The 15,403-nt window shown below is 48.1% G+C and overlaps 1 protein-coding gene across 1 annotated transcript in view; it reads right to left on the bottom strand.

Moving 5' to 3' along the window:
* IL11 (interleukin 11) overlaps positions 1 to 15,403 on the bottom strand; it is a 153,956-nt gene that overhangs the window by 39,081 nt on the left and 99,472 nt on the right. Inside the window, exons 5-6 of the mRNA XM_075327262.1 lie at positions 14,774 to 14,937; positions 6,691 to 6,777 (exon numbers count right to left, since the gene is read on the bottom strand). Of these exons, the coding sequence (XP_075183377.1) occupies positions 6,691 to 6,777; positions 14,774 to 14,937 (251 nt within the window). The remainder of the gene's footprint in view (positions 1 to 6,690; positions 6,778 to 14,773; positions 14,938 to 15,403) is intronic.

Below are 15,403 nucleotides of genomic sequence, written 5' to 3'. Positions count from 1 at the left end.
GTGATTCACTACTAACATTTAAGCAGAGCCTGGATGCCTTTCTTGAAAAATATAATATTACCAGTTATGTATATTAGATTTTATGACAGGGTGTTGATCCAGGGAACTAGTCTGATTGCCGGATGTGGACGAAGGAAGGACATTTTTTCCCCATTGGAACTTGTTTGCCACATTGGGTTTTTTTTTGCCTTCCTCTGGATCAACATGTTAGGCTACGGGTTGAACTAGATGGACTTAGAGTCTCCCTTCAACCTTAAAAACTATGATACTATGATACTATGATTAAATGGAATCTATCCTCAGGTTTTTGCCACCTAATCTGAGAGCAGTATAATGTAGAGACAGAGATCCTGATTCCAGTGGCTTCACTTACTGTGCTGCTTAATGTAGTTTTGATATAATCACTGTTTAATCAGCAGAAGATTATCATTAGAGGAGTACTTTGTCTTAGTCCCACCCCACCACTGATTAACAGCTTTCTGTGTACACTGTATATTGGCAGATAGCTGTCAATCAGTGTTGTGGGTGGGGTAATAGAGCTCCCCATTCAAAAAACTGCTAAATCTGCAGCATAAAAAACTGAGATTTTATCAAAATGACAGTAAACAGCTCAGTAAGTGACACATTGCTGGAATCAGAGTTTCTGTCTCTCTGTCTCTACATTATGCTGCTCTCAGGGGAGCAAAAACCTGGTGACAGATTTCCTTTTTAACCCCTTCACCCCCCCACCCTCCCCCGGCAATTTTCTTTTTTGAATTTGTTTTTTCCTTCCCTTTCTTCCAAGAGCCATAACTTTTTTATTTTTTTATCAATATAGCCATATTAGAGCTTTTTTTGCGGGACGAGTTGTACTTGTAAACACCACAATTTATTCTGCCACGTATTGTACTGAAAAATGGGATAAAAATTCCAAGTGTGGTGAAATTGCAAAAAAAAAGTGCAACTGCACAATTGTTTTTTTTTGGGGGGGTTTATTACCATGCTCACTATATGATAAAATTTACCTGGTAATATCATTCCCCAGGTCAGTATGAGTTCGTAGATACCAAGTATACATAGTTTTATGTTTATTTAAATGGTGAAAAAAAAAACAGAAGTTTGTTAGAAAAAAAAAATTGCTCTTTTGTTGCCAATTTTGAGGTTCGTAGTGTTAGAATTTTTCAGGATCTTGGGCTCAGTGATGGCTTATTGTTTGCATCTCGAGCTTGTCTTTTTAATTTTACCATTTTTGAGAACATGTGGTGTTTTGATCGCCACTTATTGCATTTTAATGCAATGTTGCGGCAACCAAAAAAAAAATCATAATTTTGGCGTTTGTAATTCTTTTTTTCTCAATACGCCTTTTACCAATCAGATAAATTGAAGTTATATTTTGATAGATCGGGCATTTCTAAACAATACCAAATTTGTATATTTTTTTTGTATTGTTTCCTTTTCAATGGGACAAAAAAGCGGGTGATTCAAACTTTTAGTTTTTTTTGTTTTGCAATATTTTTTAAAACTCTTTTTCTACATTTTTCCATTTATTTTACTAGTCCCCTTAGGAGACTTTATGCCTGCACACTCTGATTGCTTGTGATGATTAGAGCGCTGCGATCAGCAGAAATGCTGTTTTCCTGTGAGTACGGGGACTCTGCCGACACTCACAGGAAGTGAGTCATGACAGCGACAGGGGTCATCATTTGACCCCGCACTGTTATGACAGCCCATGGGAGCCTCGTGATCGCGTTATGGGGCAGCTGATGGCAGAGAGGAACACTGCACTTCCCATCACTGATGACATAACTCATTCTCAACCTGATGTTATTCCCAGGCCCTGTCCACCAATCATTATCATCCTCATCATCATCCTTATATTTCTACCCCCATCTTAGGCTAAGTTCACACTTCAGTTGTTTTGCATCAGTCACAATCCGTCGCCTTGAGGAATTACGGTATCCTGGAAAATATTTTGCAGGAATCCTGTTTTTCCCCATTGGCTTCTATTAGTGACGAATTGTGACTGATGATGCTGCGTTGCATCCGCTGCGTCGCGGTCAGTTGTTTTTTAACTGACCGCCGGGCGGGAGCAACGCAGCATGTAACGTTTTTTGAGCAGCGAGATCCGTAGGATTTCGCTGCGCATGCACTCTCTGGCTCCCCGCCCCCGTAACCAGGATAAACATCGGGTAACCAAGCAATGCGCTTTGGTTAGTTACCCGATATTTACAGTGGTTACGGGTGTAGGGAGCCCGCGCTAAGCTGGTATCCAAGATAAATATCGGGTAACCAAGCAAAAAGTGCTTTGCTTATACCCGATATTTACCCTGGATACAGTGTGCAAGGAGGCCGACACTTCACCACTCGGCTCCGTCCCCTCCCGCACGCCGCATGTGTACACTCAGACACACACTCACACTCACACTCACTTGTCCCCAGCCCTGCAGTCCCCGCGGCACTGACGTCCTCAGCTCCACGGCTCCGCCCCCTCACGCTCCGCCCCCTCACGCACTCTCCGCATGTACACACGCATGTAGACACACACACACCTGTCCCCAGCCATGCAGACCGCGGCACTGACGTCCTCAGCTCCGCTCCCCGAACTCCGCCCCCAGCACACAACGGAGTCCGACAAAGAAATTCTTTTCTTTGTCACCGTTGTCATCCGTTGTACAACGCATCATTCACATGCGTCAAGCAACGCATGTGACTGATGCAAAACAACTGAAGTGTGAACTTAGCCTTATCTGAGTACAAACACTTACTGTTCATCTCACCAATAGTGATGGGCGAACCCAAACTGTAAAGTTTGGGGTCTGTTTCGGACACCCAGTGTCCGTACACGGACCCTGAACACGGACTTCTCAGGGACGTCTGTCTTAGGGCTTGTTTGCACGTAAATGCTGAAGTTTCTGCAGCGATTTGACAGCACATGTGCGCTTCAAATCGCTGCAGAAACACTGCGTAATGGATGCAGCGTTTCAGCAGATTACATGCCGATTTCATGCGCTATGGATGCTGTCTCTCCAAAAGACAGAGTGGGAGCTGCATCCAAAGCGCACAAATTAATTGACATGCTGCTTTATTGAACGCACGGATTTGGGTCAAAATTTTAGCATCCAAATCGCTGCGTTCAAAAAAGCAACGTGCGCACGGATTATACACAATCTACATAGATTGTGCTGATGACGCAGGACGCATGCTTTTACGCTGCAGTGCTAAACGCAGCGTAAATGCATGATATTACGCAATGTGCGCACGAGCCCTTAGTGTTCAGGTTCGGTCACCAGGATAACAAAAAAGTAAACAAGAAACATTAAAACATGAGAATTCTACTTATCGAGTCTCCCATGTGTCAATCACATTTCTTTGAACCCGGAGGCAGTGTGACAGCTGCTCAGGAGACTTTGTGTTACGAGGGGGACCCGGGGAAGCGTGCCAAGATGGGAAATGGACAGCTTCCGCCGGTCAAGGACCACTGTGCGGTGTAAGGGACCGCTGCTATGGTCAGGAAAGAGTGAGCGGGTTGCTGCTAGTGATCGTCTGGAACGTCACAGACGATCTATGTACACCGGTCCGCCCTAACCCGTGAGGGTTGTATGGCTCGGGGCTTCTCGTACGGTGTACCTGTTGCACGGGGACGCACAGAGGTGCCTACACACATGTGCCAGCGGGAGTCACATGAATATGGCACAGGGGTAGCACAAAGGTGCCCACGCACGTGTGCTTCAGAAACCAAGTGAGTCCGACAGACTCGAGGAGCTCACCTGGGACAGGAACACAGCCTGCTAAATGGGATACTGCCGGAGCAGCAAGGCAGGGGCAAGACCTGCAAACTAGGTGCTGCCTGAGCAGCAAGGGCAAAGCCCACAAAAGACAATAATGCCTAAGCAGTGGCGTGGCAGCACGCTGCCAGACATCCAAACATAGAAGGACAGTCGCACACCGCCATGATGGCAGGGGGAGCTTTTAAGGAGGTGTAGCTCCACCCAAGGGCGGGCGCGAGACGGGCGTGACCCAATCAGGGTTCGGGACGTCCTGGCCCAGCCAGTCAGGATTCAGCACATCACCAGCCTCGTCATGGGGCCGTGGGATATCAGTGAGCGAATCAGAAAACGTCACGTGGAGCACATGCTCATCTTCCTGCCTCTGGGTCATAAAAGCGGGATCCCCGGTTTCACAATGTGCAGAGACATGGGAAGTCTTGCTGCTTCCCTAAGCATCTATTCTTTGCACACTGCGCAACCTCCCAGAGCCTCTGTGATGCTGAGCAGGAGAGCTCGTGGCAGGCAAGGGATGGGAGACCGCTCCATTCCTTGCAAGGGGAGAACCACTAGGTGTCACCCTTCTGCTGTGTCTCTGAGAAGGCAACTCCTACAGACTGCACAGTCTCCCAGACCTTTGGTGCTGCTGAGCAGGAGGGCTCGTGGCCGACAAGGAATGGGAGACCACCTCATTCCTTGCAATAAGAGAGCCACGACGTGTAACACTTTGTATATATAATTCTCCTGTTTTACAGCCTCTTAGCTCTATCACCATTTTATAGCGTCCAAGTTCGGGTCTACATAGACTTATATAGTGTTTTGCTTCCAGGCTAATATTCGGGCTCAAGTACTGTACTAAATCAGACTTTTTTTTAAGTCCGGCCAAACCCGAACATCTGCAGGTTTGTCTATCTCTACTCACCAATAAATTACTAAATAACCTTGAAAACATTTTTGTTGTTTCTGAATCTCTGTGGCATTCTCTTTTCTTCAAAAACTACACTATTCTTCACTTCTGCTGGTTTAGAACACATACTGTACTATCTGTAGAATGTAGCTATTGTTTAAGGCCTAAGACACACGGCATGAAAATCTTAGCGAGTGGAATGCGATGTTTTCTCGCATTCCACTTGGACATATATTAGCCTATGTGCCATCACCCATGAGTGATTATTTTCTCAGCCCTAATCAGACCGAGAAAACAATCGCAGCATGCTGTGGGTGCAATGCGATCCTTGTTTCTCTTGCGCCCATTCAAGTCTGTGAGGCGAGTGAAAAATCGCACAGCACTCGCAGTACACCGGTATACCGTGAGTGCAGGGCGAGAATGGAAATAGCTGGCAACAGAGGAGAGAGGGAGATACATCCCTCCCCTCCGCAGCGCCGGCCCACCCCTCCTCAATGATGGCCCTCCCCTCCTCAGAGTCAACCCGCCCCTCGTAGCTGAGGTTCGATCACATGATTGGATCTCAGTCGCAGTGACACTCGCATCACACTCGGCTCCTGCTGTGCTGCCAGTGTGAGCCGAGTGTCATGCAAGGATCACATTAGTCCTCCTCTGGCCCCCGCCTTAGTGGTTTTCTTCTTCCTATCTCTATTGCTATTGTCGCGGGCAGAGGGGACGCGCTCGCCACGCTCGGGTCCGGGGCTTCTGCTGCTGCTGCTCGGTTGCTCGAGCGGTGGGCCGGACCCGGGGACTCGAGCAGCGCTCCTCACCCATGAGTGAAAAGGGATGGTTTGTTTGGGGGGAGAGTTTGTGACGCCACCCAAGGGACGTGGTGATGATGGCACCACCGCTGCTGGTGACGGGGATCCCGGGAGAGATGGTAGGGAGCAGCTAGGATGTTGTCCCCTCTGTGAGTAAGGGGTTGGTGATCCCGGGGCCCGGTGGTGTAACGGGGAGGCTGGATGGCTGGGATGCAGGGTTGCAAGGACAGTGCGGCGCGGTGCCGGACGGCACCGGTGTACTCACTCAGACAATCAATGACAGAGTCTCTGGTAAACCAAAATGGCCGGATGGACGGGTCCCGCAGCCGGCTGCAGTGTTGTTGTGCTCTCCCTGGACGGCTGATGGTGGCTTTCTTTCCCTGCACCTTTTAGAATGTTCTGACTCCTGTGGTTGCCCACCGGTAGTCCGCTCCCCGGCGTATAGGTGTCATAGGAGCCCGTTTTGCCCGCAGGCGCTGGCCCTTGGATCTCTAGCCTGTGGCGATGGTTGTATATCCTCACGGTGTGGACTTTTGCCTTCTGTCGGGTCTTGGTTGTTGGGAAACCCCTGGGGTTCCTGTCACACTCGGATTTGACTATTGTTGGCGGCTCCAAGCCTGGTCAGGGTCCAATGGCCCTGCCTATGTGCTTAGCTTCACTCCGCTCCCCGGGTTCGGTACTGGTCGGCCACCACCCAGCCACGGTCCTACGGCTCTGCACAGTTCCGCTAACTCCTGCAGACACCCACCACCGTCTGCCAACCTTGCTGTCAGTGCCTGGGCTCCGACCCAGACACTTGCAGTTTTCTGACCTCTCACTTTCACCTCCTAAACTCATCTACTACTTTTCCCGCCTCCAGGCCTGTGAACTCCTCGGTGGGTGAGGCCAACTGCCTGGCTCCGCCCCACCTGGTGTGGACATCAGACCCTGGAGGGAGGCAACAAGGGTTTTTGGTTGACTGTTGTAACTGTCTAGGGTGGGGGGGTGTATGTTGGTATGTATGTGACTACCTGGCTAGTCCAGGGCGTCACACTATACTGTGAGCTGTGATGTTCTCTAACTATCCAGATTGATCCTAAAATAGCTGCAGACTTCCCGACTTCTGCTTTTATGCAATTCTTAATTCTTATTAATCAAATAGGCATGCTTCTAGATGGACTTTTTATCCATAATTGTGAAACACAAAATTTTTTAAATGATAGAGAAACAGAAAATAAACTATCTCAACCAAAATATTTACCTGAATAGTAGACAATTCTGCAGCATTAATTGACAGTACTGGTAAACTTTCTAACTTGTGTTCTCCTTCATAAGGGTACTTGATTTTCTGCAAAATAGACATAACGTACGGATATGAGTACACAAATAAGAAATCTACCAATTGCATAGAGTAAAGGGGGTGTTATACGCAGCGATATCGCTTGCGATATCGCTGGTGAAAGCACCCTCCCCCATCGTTTGTGTGTCACGGGCAAATTGCTGCCCGTGGCGCACAAAATCGTTAGGAGCCGTCACATGGACTTACCTGCTTAGGGACGTCGCTGTTGCCGGCGAACCGCCTCCTTTCTAAGGGAGCGTTTTGTGCGGCGTCACAGCGACATCACACAGCAGCCATCCAATAGAAGTGGAGGGGCGGAGATGAGCGGCCGTAACAGCCCGCCCACCTCCTTTCTTCCTCATTGTCAGCGGCCGCAGGTAAGCTGCAGTTCGTCGTTCCCGCGGTGTCACACGTAGCAATGTGTGCTGCCTCGGGAACGACGAACAACCTGCGACCTCTACAATCAACGATATTTTGAAAGTGAACGATGTGTCAACGATAAGGTGAGTATTTTTGATCGTTAACGGCCATTCGTTGGTGTCACACGCAACGACGTCGCTAACTATGTTGGATGTTCTTCATGGAATCCGTGACCCCGGCGATATATCGTTAGATAAGTCGTTGCGTATGACGGGGCTTTTAGAAAAAGCATTAGGCAAAGTATTATAGCAAAAAGGTTTCACAATTTTAAAATACCTTTTTTCTTTATGTATTTATTGTGTTAAAATGTTGGTTTTAAAAACAATTATAGCCCTTAATATGAAAATACCAATGGAATTAGCTTGTATATTAATATAGTCCTAACCAAAATGTGAATTAAACAAATACAATTCAAAAACTAGGAAAAACACATACAAAACATCAAATGCGCTTCCTATATTTTAATATTATGCTATAAATCTTTGTTGGAAAGTATAGCATAGAAAAAATAATGCGCAAATTGCACCACCATTTGTTTCCTACAAGAAAATCTGCATTGGGATGCAGCCAGTAAAATAATCAAAAGACCCACATAGATATAATGAATATCTGAAATATATATAAATTGACAGTATTCATAAAGTGATGACAAATAGTTATCAAAAATGAAAAGATGCAACACACAGGTATAAATATTATGTAAAAAATATAGCACTATGATTAATTAACCCTAGAACGCACAACCATAGAAATCTACACTTTCACATACCTGGGACCTTTTAGGCCTGTGTGCAAATGTGACGCCCTGGACCCCAGGGGTCACAGGTAATTACATCAGCCACATACACACACACCCCCACCCCTTGTGAGGTCACACACATGTCACCCGATAGGGAGACCTGATACCTCCCTCAGGGCGAGTAGAGCACACTGGGTGGGCGGAGTCATGCAGAAAGACACGCCCACCTAGGAGAGTTGGCAGTGTCAGGAGGTGAAAAAGGAGAGAGACTGTCAGGGACCTGGGTAGGAGCCTGGGCCCCGTAGAGAACGTCAGGCAGGCAAGCGGTGGTGGCCGTCTGCAGGAGTACAGCAACCGGCGGAACCGTACGGACCGGGCCTGGGTTGTGGCCCGCCGGTCCCGAACCGGGGAGTCAAACGTGTACCGGAGCACCAACAAGAAGGGTACTCAGACCCCGTCCTAGCTTAGAAGCCACTGAGTATAGGCGAATTGACTTATTGCTGGCCGGACCTCACGGGTTCATCCACACCCAAAGTCCCGAAAGAAGGCAAAAGCCCACCGAGTCCGGGTGAGTGCCACCACCAAGGGCCAAACACCCGACGGGCCAGCGCCTGCGGGCAACCGATGGCTCCTCCGGCAGCTCAACGCCGGGAAGCGGGCTACCACTGCTTTGGCAGGGGGGCCGAAACACAAACATCCAGAGGTGCACGGGAAAAGGGGCCACCATCAACGCCACAGGGGACATCAGCAGCCGGCCGCGGAGACCGACCACTACCGAACTTTGGTTTACCAGTGACTCAGTGTGAATTAATCGTGAGTACACCAGTGCCATCCGGGCACGACACACTACACCGCGGCACGGCACCCTGCACCCCGACTACAACAACCACCAACTCTTAAGGCCCTGTCACACACAGAGATAAATCTTTGGCAGATCTGTGGTTGCAGTGAAATCATGGATATATTGTTCCATTTGTACACATCTACAAACCTGGAAATGATTGTCCACAATTTCACTGCAACCACAGATCTGCCGCAGATTTATCTCTGTGTGTGACAGGGCCTTTACAGTCCCCCACCGGGCTCCGGGACACACCACCCCTACCCACGGAGGGGCTAACATCTCGGCTGCGGCTGCAACAACGATCCCGGACGAGCCCGCCATTACTGCAGCCGCAGCAGTGGTGCTTCTCCCGTCACACGACCCGAGGGTGGCGTCACGACCCGTTACACGACCACCATCCTCCCACCACCCACTCCCCCTTAACAAGAGCGACATGGCCCCCGGTATAGAGGCGCTCGTGCCACCGACAACCCGAGCCCGGACCTCGAGCGGCTCGGCCCGAGCAAGCGGAGGAAGCGGCCGGGCCCCTCTCAGGGCGGTACACGTATACTCTTTCTGGCGTCACGAACAGGATTCAGACAGTCCACTTACCTGTGGAAAGTGCGCCTTAGAAGTTTCCGTCAGCGGCGTCCTGCCGAAAAAGATGAAGTCCCGCCATCTTGGCACGAAAGTTTCCCGCTCGAGTCGTCTTCCCCGAGCAGTGAAGGCGCGAAAAGAGAAGCCCCGCCCCCGAAGGAGGAGTGTTAAGAGAAAACCAAGGGGGAGGCGGGCGAGAAGGCTGCCTGATGTAACCGAGAAGATAAAAAGGCAGGGACTCCAGGACCCTGCATCCGTTCCTGGACCTACACTGTGCAGCATGGCGACTCCCGTCCCGCATCGCCGCGCAGAGCCCGTTGCCGGAGGAGACTCGTTACCGGACGGCACCTGAGCCGGAGGCGATGCCGAGGGCCCCGGAAGTGGCCGCGCCCAGAGGTACCCAGGCCCCAGCAACCCACCCGGCCAAGAAAGCTCCGAAGGCGAAACAAACTGCTCCAGGGTCGCGGGCCTCGGCTGAGGTTCCGCGGGGAGGCAGCTGCAGGGCAGCAGAGCCGGCCGCGACACAGCAGCGCTCCCCTCCGAGGGTGTCGATAGTGGTCGACACTGGAGAGCACCCGCTGGGCCAGACCCCCACCGAAGCAGACCCCGGGTATGTAAACCCACCGTACTGGGAGCGGCAACCCAGCCAGTTGAGTCGGGAGATTGCGGCCCGTGAAAGGAAGAGAGAGGAGGTGTTAGCCCGTACCATCGAGGGGAAGGAGCACCTAAGGAGCGCCGACTACTGGGTATTGGGCCCCACCCACCAGGGCCAGGTCCGGCACTTCAACAAGGACAAGGGCTGGGGATTCTTGTACGACCCTGGTCTGGAAGTGGAGGTGTTCTTTTCCCGGCGGGATGTAAACATCCATCTCCCGTTCAGGCATCCCGGACCGTGACCTCCTAACTGGCGACTTGGTGCACTACACCCGGCACCGAGGGGAGAGGGGCTGGTTTGCCCTAGATGTTCAGAGTGGCTGACAGCCCCCTCCTCCACCGTACACCCCCGATATGGAGGTTGAGGAAGAGGAACCTCCCACTGAGTAAAATGGAAATCTGTTGTAACTGAAAAGGACCCGTCCCCGTTGGGACTTGTGTGTTTTTAAAATCTTGTTGCGTGAGTGACTGCTCATGGACAAGGCCGTGGACTAGCCGGCCACACAAAAACTTTTGGGCTTGTAAATATTGCCCTATCCTGCCCCTTTTATCATGCCTTCCCGTTCTGTTGGCCTCCGGAGAGGCAGATTGGAGGTAGGACCCGCAGCAGAGGAGGCTGGGGTCCGGTCACCACCGGGACCGGTGACCATCCTCCGGGGAGCCCTTTAACAACTGCCGGGTGCGCTGTACTGTACCCGTTCCCGCCTGGGTGACCTACCGTGTTCCTGTTTCTGGACTGGGGAAAAGGAGTGCTGCCCATTTCTTAGGGGCAGCATCAAGGCTAGGTTGATTGGGTGGTAAAGGCGGAAGGACATGGACCCGTTCCCGTTTAATAAAGTTTGAAACGTTAAAGTAAAATGCCTCCCGTTAAGGGAAGACCTTCAATAACCATAGTTTGTAGAAATGTTATTATAATTGTAAGTGTTTTTCCCGTTTTTCTTTCCCGTTTTACAGTTTGAAAAATAAAAATAAACCGGAGTTGGTCGGGCAGCCCGCGGAAGGTCTGCATTAAACCAAGGGGGTATGTGACGCCCTGGACCCCAGGGGTCACAGGTAATTACATCAGCCACGTACACACACACACCCATCCCCTGTGAGGTCACACACATGTCACCCGATAGGGAGACCTGATGCCTCCCTCAGGGCGAGTAGAGCACACCGGGTGGGTGGAGTCAGGCGGAAAGACATGCCCACCGAGGAGACTACTGTCCTGGAGCAGGAAGTTCAAGCAGACAAAGTTGACAGTGTCAGGAGGTGAAAAAGGAGAGAGACTGTCAGGGACCTGGGTAGGAGCCTGGGCCCCTTAGAGAACGTCAGGCAGGCAAGCGGTGGTGGCCGTCTGCAGGAGTACAGCAACCGGCGGAACCGTACGGACCGGGCCTGGGTTGTGGCCCGCCGGTCCTGAACCGGGGAGTCAAACGTGTACCGGAGCACCAACAAGAAGGGTACTCAGACCCCGTCCTAGCTTAGAAGCCACTGAGTATAGGGAAATTGACTGATTGCTGGCCAGACCTCACGGGTTAATCCACACCCAAAGTCCTGAAAGAAGGCAAAAGCCCACCGAGTCCGGGTGAGTGCCACCGCCAAGGGCCAAACACCCGACGGGCCAGCGCCTGCGGGCAACCGAGGGCTCCTCCGGCAGCTTAACGCCGGGGAGCGGGCTAACACTGCTTAGGCAGGGGGGCCGAAACACAAACATCCAGAGGTGCACGGGAAAAGGAGCCACCATCAACCCCACAGGGGACATCAGCAGCTGACCGCGGGGACCGACCACTACCGAACTTTGGTTTACCAGTGACTCAGTGTGAATTAATCGTGAGTACACCAGTGCCATCTGGGCACGACACACTACACCGTGGCACGGCACCCTGCACCCCGACTACAACAACCACCAACTCTTACAGTCCCCCACCGGGCCCCGGGACACACCGCCCCTACCCACGGACGGGCTAACATCTCGGCTGCGGTCGCAACACCGATCCCGGACGAGCCCGCCATTACATCAGCGGTGGTGCTTCTCCCGTCACCACGACCCGTGGGTGGCGTCACGACCCGTTACACGACCACCATCATCCTCCCATCGCCTACTCCCCCTTAACAAGAGCGACGTGGCCCCCGGTCCGGAGGCGCTCGTGCCACCGACAACCTGAGCCCGGACCTCGAGCGGCTCGGCCCGAGCAAGCGGAGGAAGCGGCCGGGCCCCTCTCAGGGCGGTACACAAATAACATGGAGCAACTCAAATAGAAATACTTTCCAAAGTTTATTTGAGATGTGAATATTTCAAAACATTAAGTTAACAAGTAATCTTGGAGAAAAAAGAAAACAAGTAACCTTACAGGCCTGGGAGACCCCAGGTATGCCTTCTAGGGTTAAAATACCTTGGTGATTTATGACTTAAAGAAAGTGTTATACAGCAATGAAAACCCATACATGTATTGTGAAAGTAGTTCCTTCATGCAAGTCAAAAGTGGGGCGTCGCAAGGCTCTGTCCTTGGCCAAGTACTGTTTAATATCTTTTTAAATGATCTGGACAATGGAATTATTGGGGAACTCTTTAAATTTGCAGCTGATACTAAGAAAGGAGGAATAGCCAACACTAGAGAGGAAAGAAAGCGTAATTAAAAGCATCTAGACACACTCGAACAATGGGACGAGGCAAACAGAATGGTGTTTAACAGGGACAAATGCAAAGTACTGCTTCTGGGTAAAAGAAATGTGGAAAGGAAAAATATAGTATGGGAGGAACAGAACTAATCGATAGCACATTTGAAAAGGACTTGGGCATAGTAGTAGATCCTAGATTTAACATGAGCCAACATTGCGGTGCTGCAGCTAAAAAGATCAACAAAATTCTGGGATGTATCAAGACAAGCATGAAATCTAGATCAAGAGAGGTCATTATTCCCCTATACTCTGCCCTAGTCAGACCCCATCTGGAATACTGTATATAGTTCTGAGCACCCCAATTCAAGAAATACATCGATATATTGAAGCAAGTCCAGAGAAGAGCAACCAATATGGTAGAGGGTCTGCAAACCATATCATATTAAGACCGGCTAAAAGAACTAGGAATGTTTAATTTGCAAAAGAGAAGGCTGAGAGGAGACTTAATAGCGATCTATAAATACCTGAAAGGTAGTCACAGTGCAGACGGAACTACCCTATTCTGATTAGTACATAGAAGTACAAGAAGCAATGGGATGAAACTAAAAGGAAGGAGATTCAGATTAGACATTAGGAAAAACTTAGTGACAGTGGGGCAGTCAGAGAGTGGAACAGGCTACCATGGGAGGTAGTGAGCTCTCCATCAATGGAAATCTTCAAGATGAAGCTGGATAAACATATAGCTGTGATGATTTAGGAAAACCTGCATTCGCAGGGGGTGGACCCAATGGCCCTTGAGATCCCATCCAACTCCACATTCTATGATTCTATTACCTCTATGCTTACAACTCACTTCTAGATTTCCAATATTAGATAAAAATATGAATCCGTGGAGTGCTTTCAGACGTGAATATGAGTAATTTTTCAAGACCTATATATCATTAATCAGCATAGAAGTATGTTTGCTAGAAGGCCAACTGTTAAAAATTTTGAAAAAAAAAAATCTCCTTTGCAATTTTCTTGCAACATGATTAAACATTTAATCATGATTTTTAACCTTCTGTATTTTAAACAATAATTTGCAAAACATAGAACCCTTAAACCTATATTTTACATATGTATTATGTTAATATTTCAGTGATATAACTGCAGTATAGCACTTTTAATAAAATCGCCATGAACAAACAAATTCAGTGCATTCATTCATAGGTTATTCAGGAGAGAGGACCAAGTAAATTATAAGCCAGATACCTCATTTAAGTTTGTGTTTAATTTTCTGCAATTGTCCTTTGCTATTTGTTATTTTATTATGTTGCACCATATTCTTTAAAATTGCACACGTGGTTCATATAATTTGTGCAAAATAAAAAAAATCCTCCTTATTTTTGTCTTAAAAATTTTTTTTTTGTTTAACATAAAAAAGTTGCATGTTCCAAATAAAATGTTGCAAAACGTTCCGCCAAAATATCTGATGTATGCAAAATCACTCCAAATTACTTTAAAAAAAGGCAAGCAAAATATACTGTATCTTTGTACTGTGTTAGCCAGTAGAGATAAAAACATTTTTTAAAAGAACTGAGAGTCCTCGGTGGTTGATACCTTTTAATGGCTAACTGAAAAGATGGTAATAAATAGCAAGCTTTTGAGACTGCTCAGGTCTTTTCATCAGGCTCAGTATAACACATCAATTAAGAAATGTGCTCCTCAGACCATCTGGGGGCATCACAACTTTGGAACAGACCCCAATCAGAGATCAATAAAACTTTCACTCTCCTTATCTATGAACTGATGCAATATTTGCTGCCACAACGGTTTGTCCCCTTCCCATACAGATAGTTCTGCTTCACATAACTTGTTGTTTTTACTGTTGTGTATAAATATGTGACTCTTCAGATTTTGCGTTATACTGAGCCTGATGAAGAGACTTGAATAGTCTTAAAAGCTTGGTATTTGTTACCATCTTTTCAGTTAGCCATTAAAAGGTATCAACCACTGAGGACTCATTTCATTTAAACAATTTGTTTTAAAAAGGAATAAATTAAAAAAGAATAAGGGGAAGATGAAAAAACGTGATAACCACAAACTAGACAAATAAGCTGCAAATGCAATAATGAATATGGTCCTATTTTTACTGATCACTAAGTATGATTTTTAAAGGATAGACTTACAAAGTTGTTGTATAGATGCTTGGTATCACTTAAAAGATGCTTTGCCATGTTCAATACACTGTCAAATTCTACTTTAGAGTCTGAAGACTTTGGCTTCACAAGGGGAATTGACCAAATTCCTTCACATACACTCATAATAGCAAGAGCTATCTGGTAGAAGCTGCCTGGAAAGATAAGAGAAATAATAATTGGAAACAATACATAAATCAGGAATTGTACTATGGATAAATGATACAAGTGAGTCTATTGTTCAACAACAAAAACAAATAAGTTATACAATTGTATCAGTAAAGTTTTTGTATGTTCATAATCCGAAATAAAGATTCTTATAACTAGAAATATAAAATGAGTGCACACTTAAATATTCTTACACATCAGTGTAATCAATGTAAAGCCTTACGCACAGTCACATTATGATGGAGGAGCACTGCAGAGGCTATAACCACTCACACCTACATTGGGGGCTGGGCTGGACTGTCAGTATGAAGTACACACCGTTATGCATAATAAAACTAATTAGATTGTGCAGAACCACAAGGCTAAAATACTGATTTACAATTATGCTTAAAACATTTTCTTAACAATGGGGTTGAAATTAGGGTACCTTCACACTTAGCGATGCAGCAGCGA

Source organism: Anomaloglossus baeobatrachus, chromosome 11 (assembly GCF_048569485.1).
Source record: "Anomaloglossus baeobatrachus isolate aAnoBae1 chromosome 11, aAnoBae1.hap1, whole genome shotgun sequence".
NCBI classification, from domain to species: Eukaryota; Metazoa; Chordata; class Amphibia; order Anura; family Aromobatidae; genus Anomaloglossus; species Anomaloglossus baeobatrachus.
This window is presented reverse-complemented; position numbering and strand designations above follow the sequence as displayed.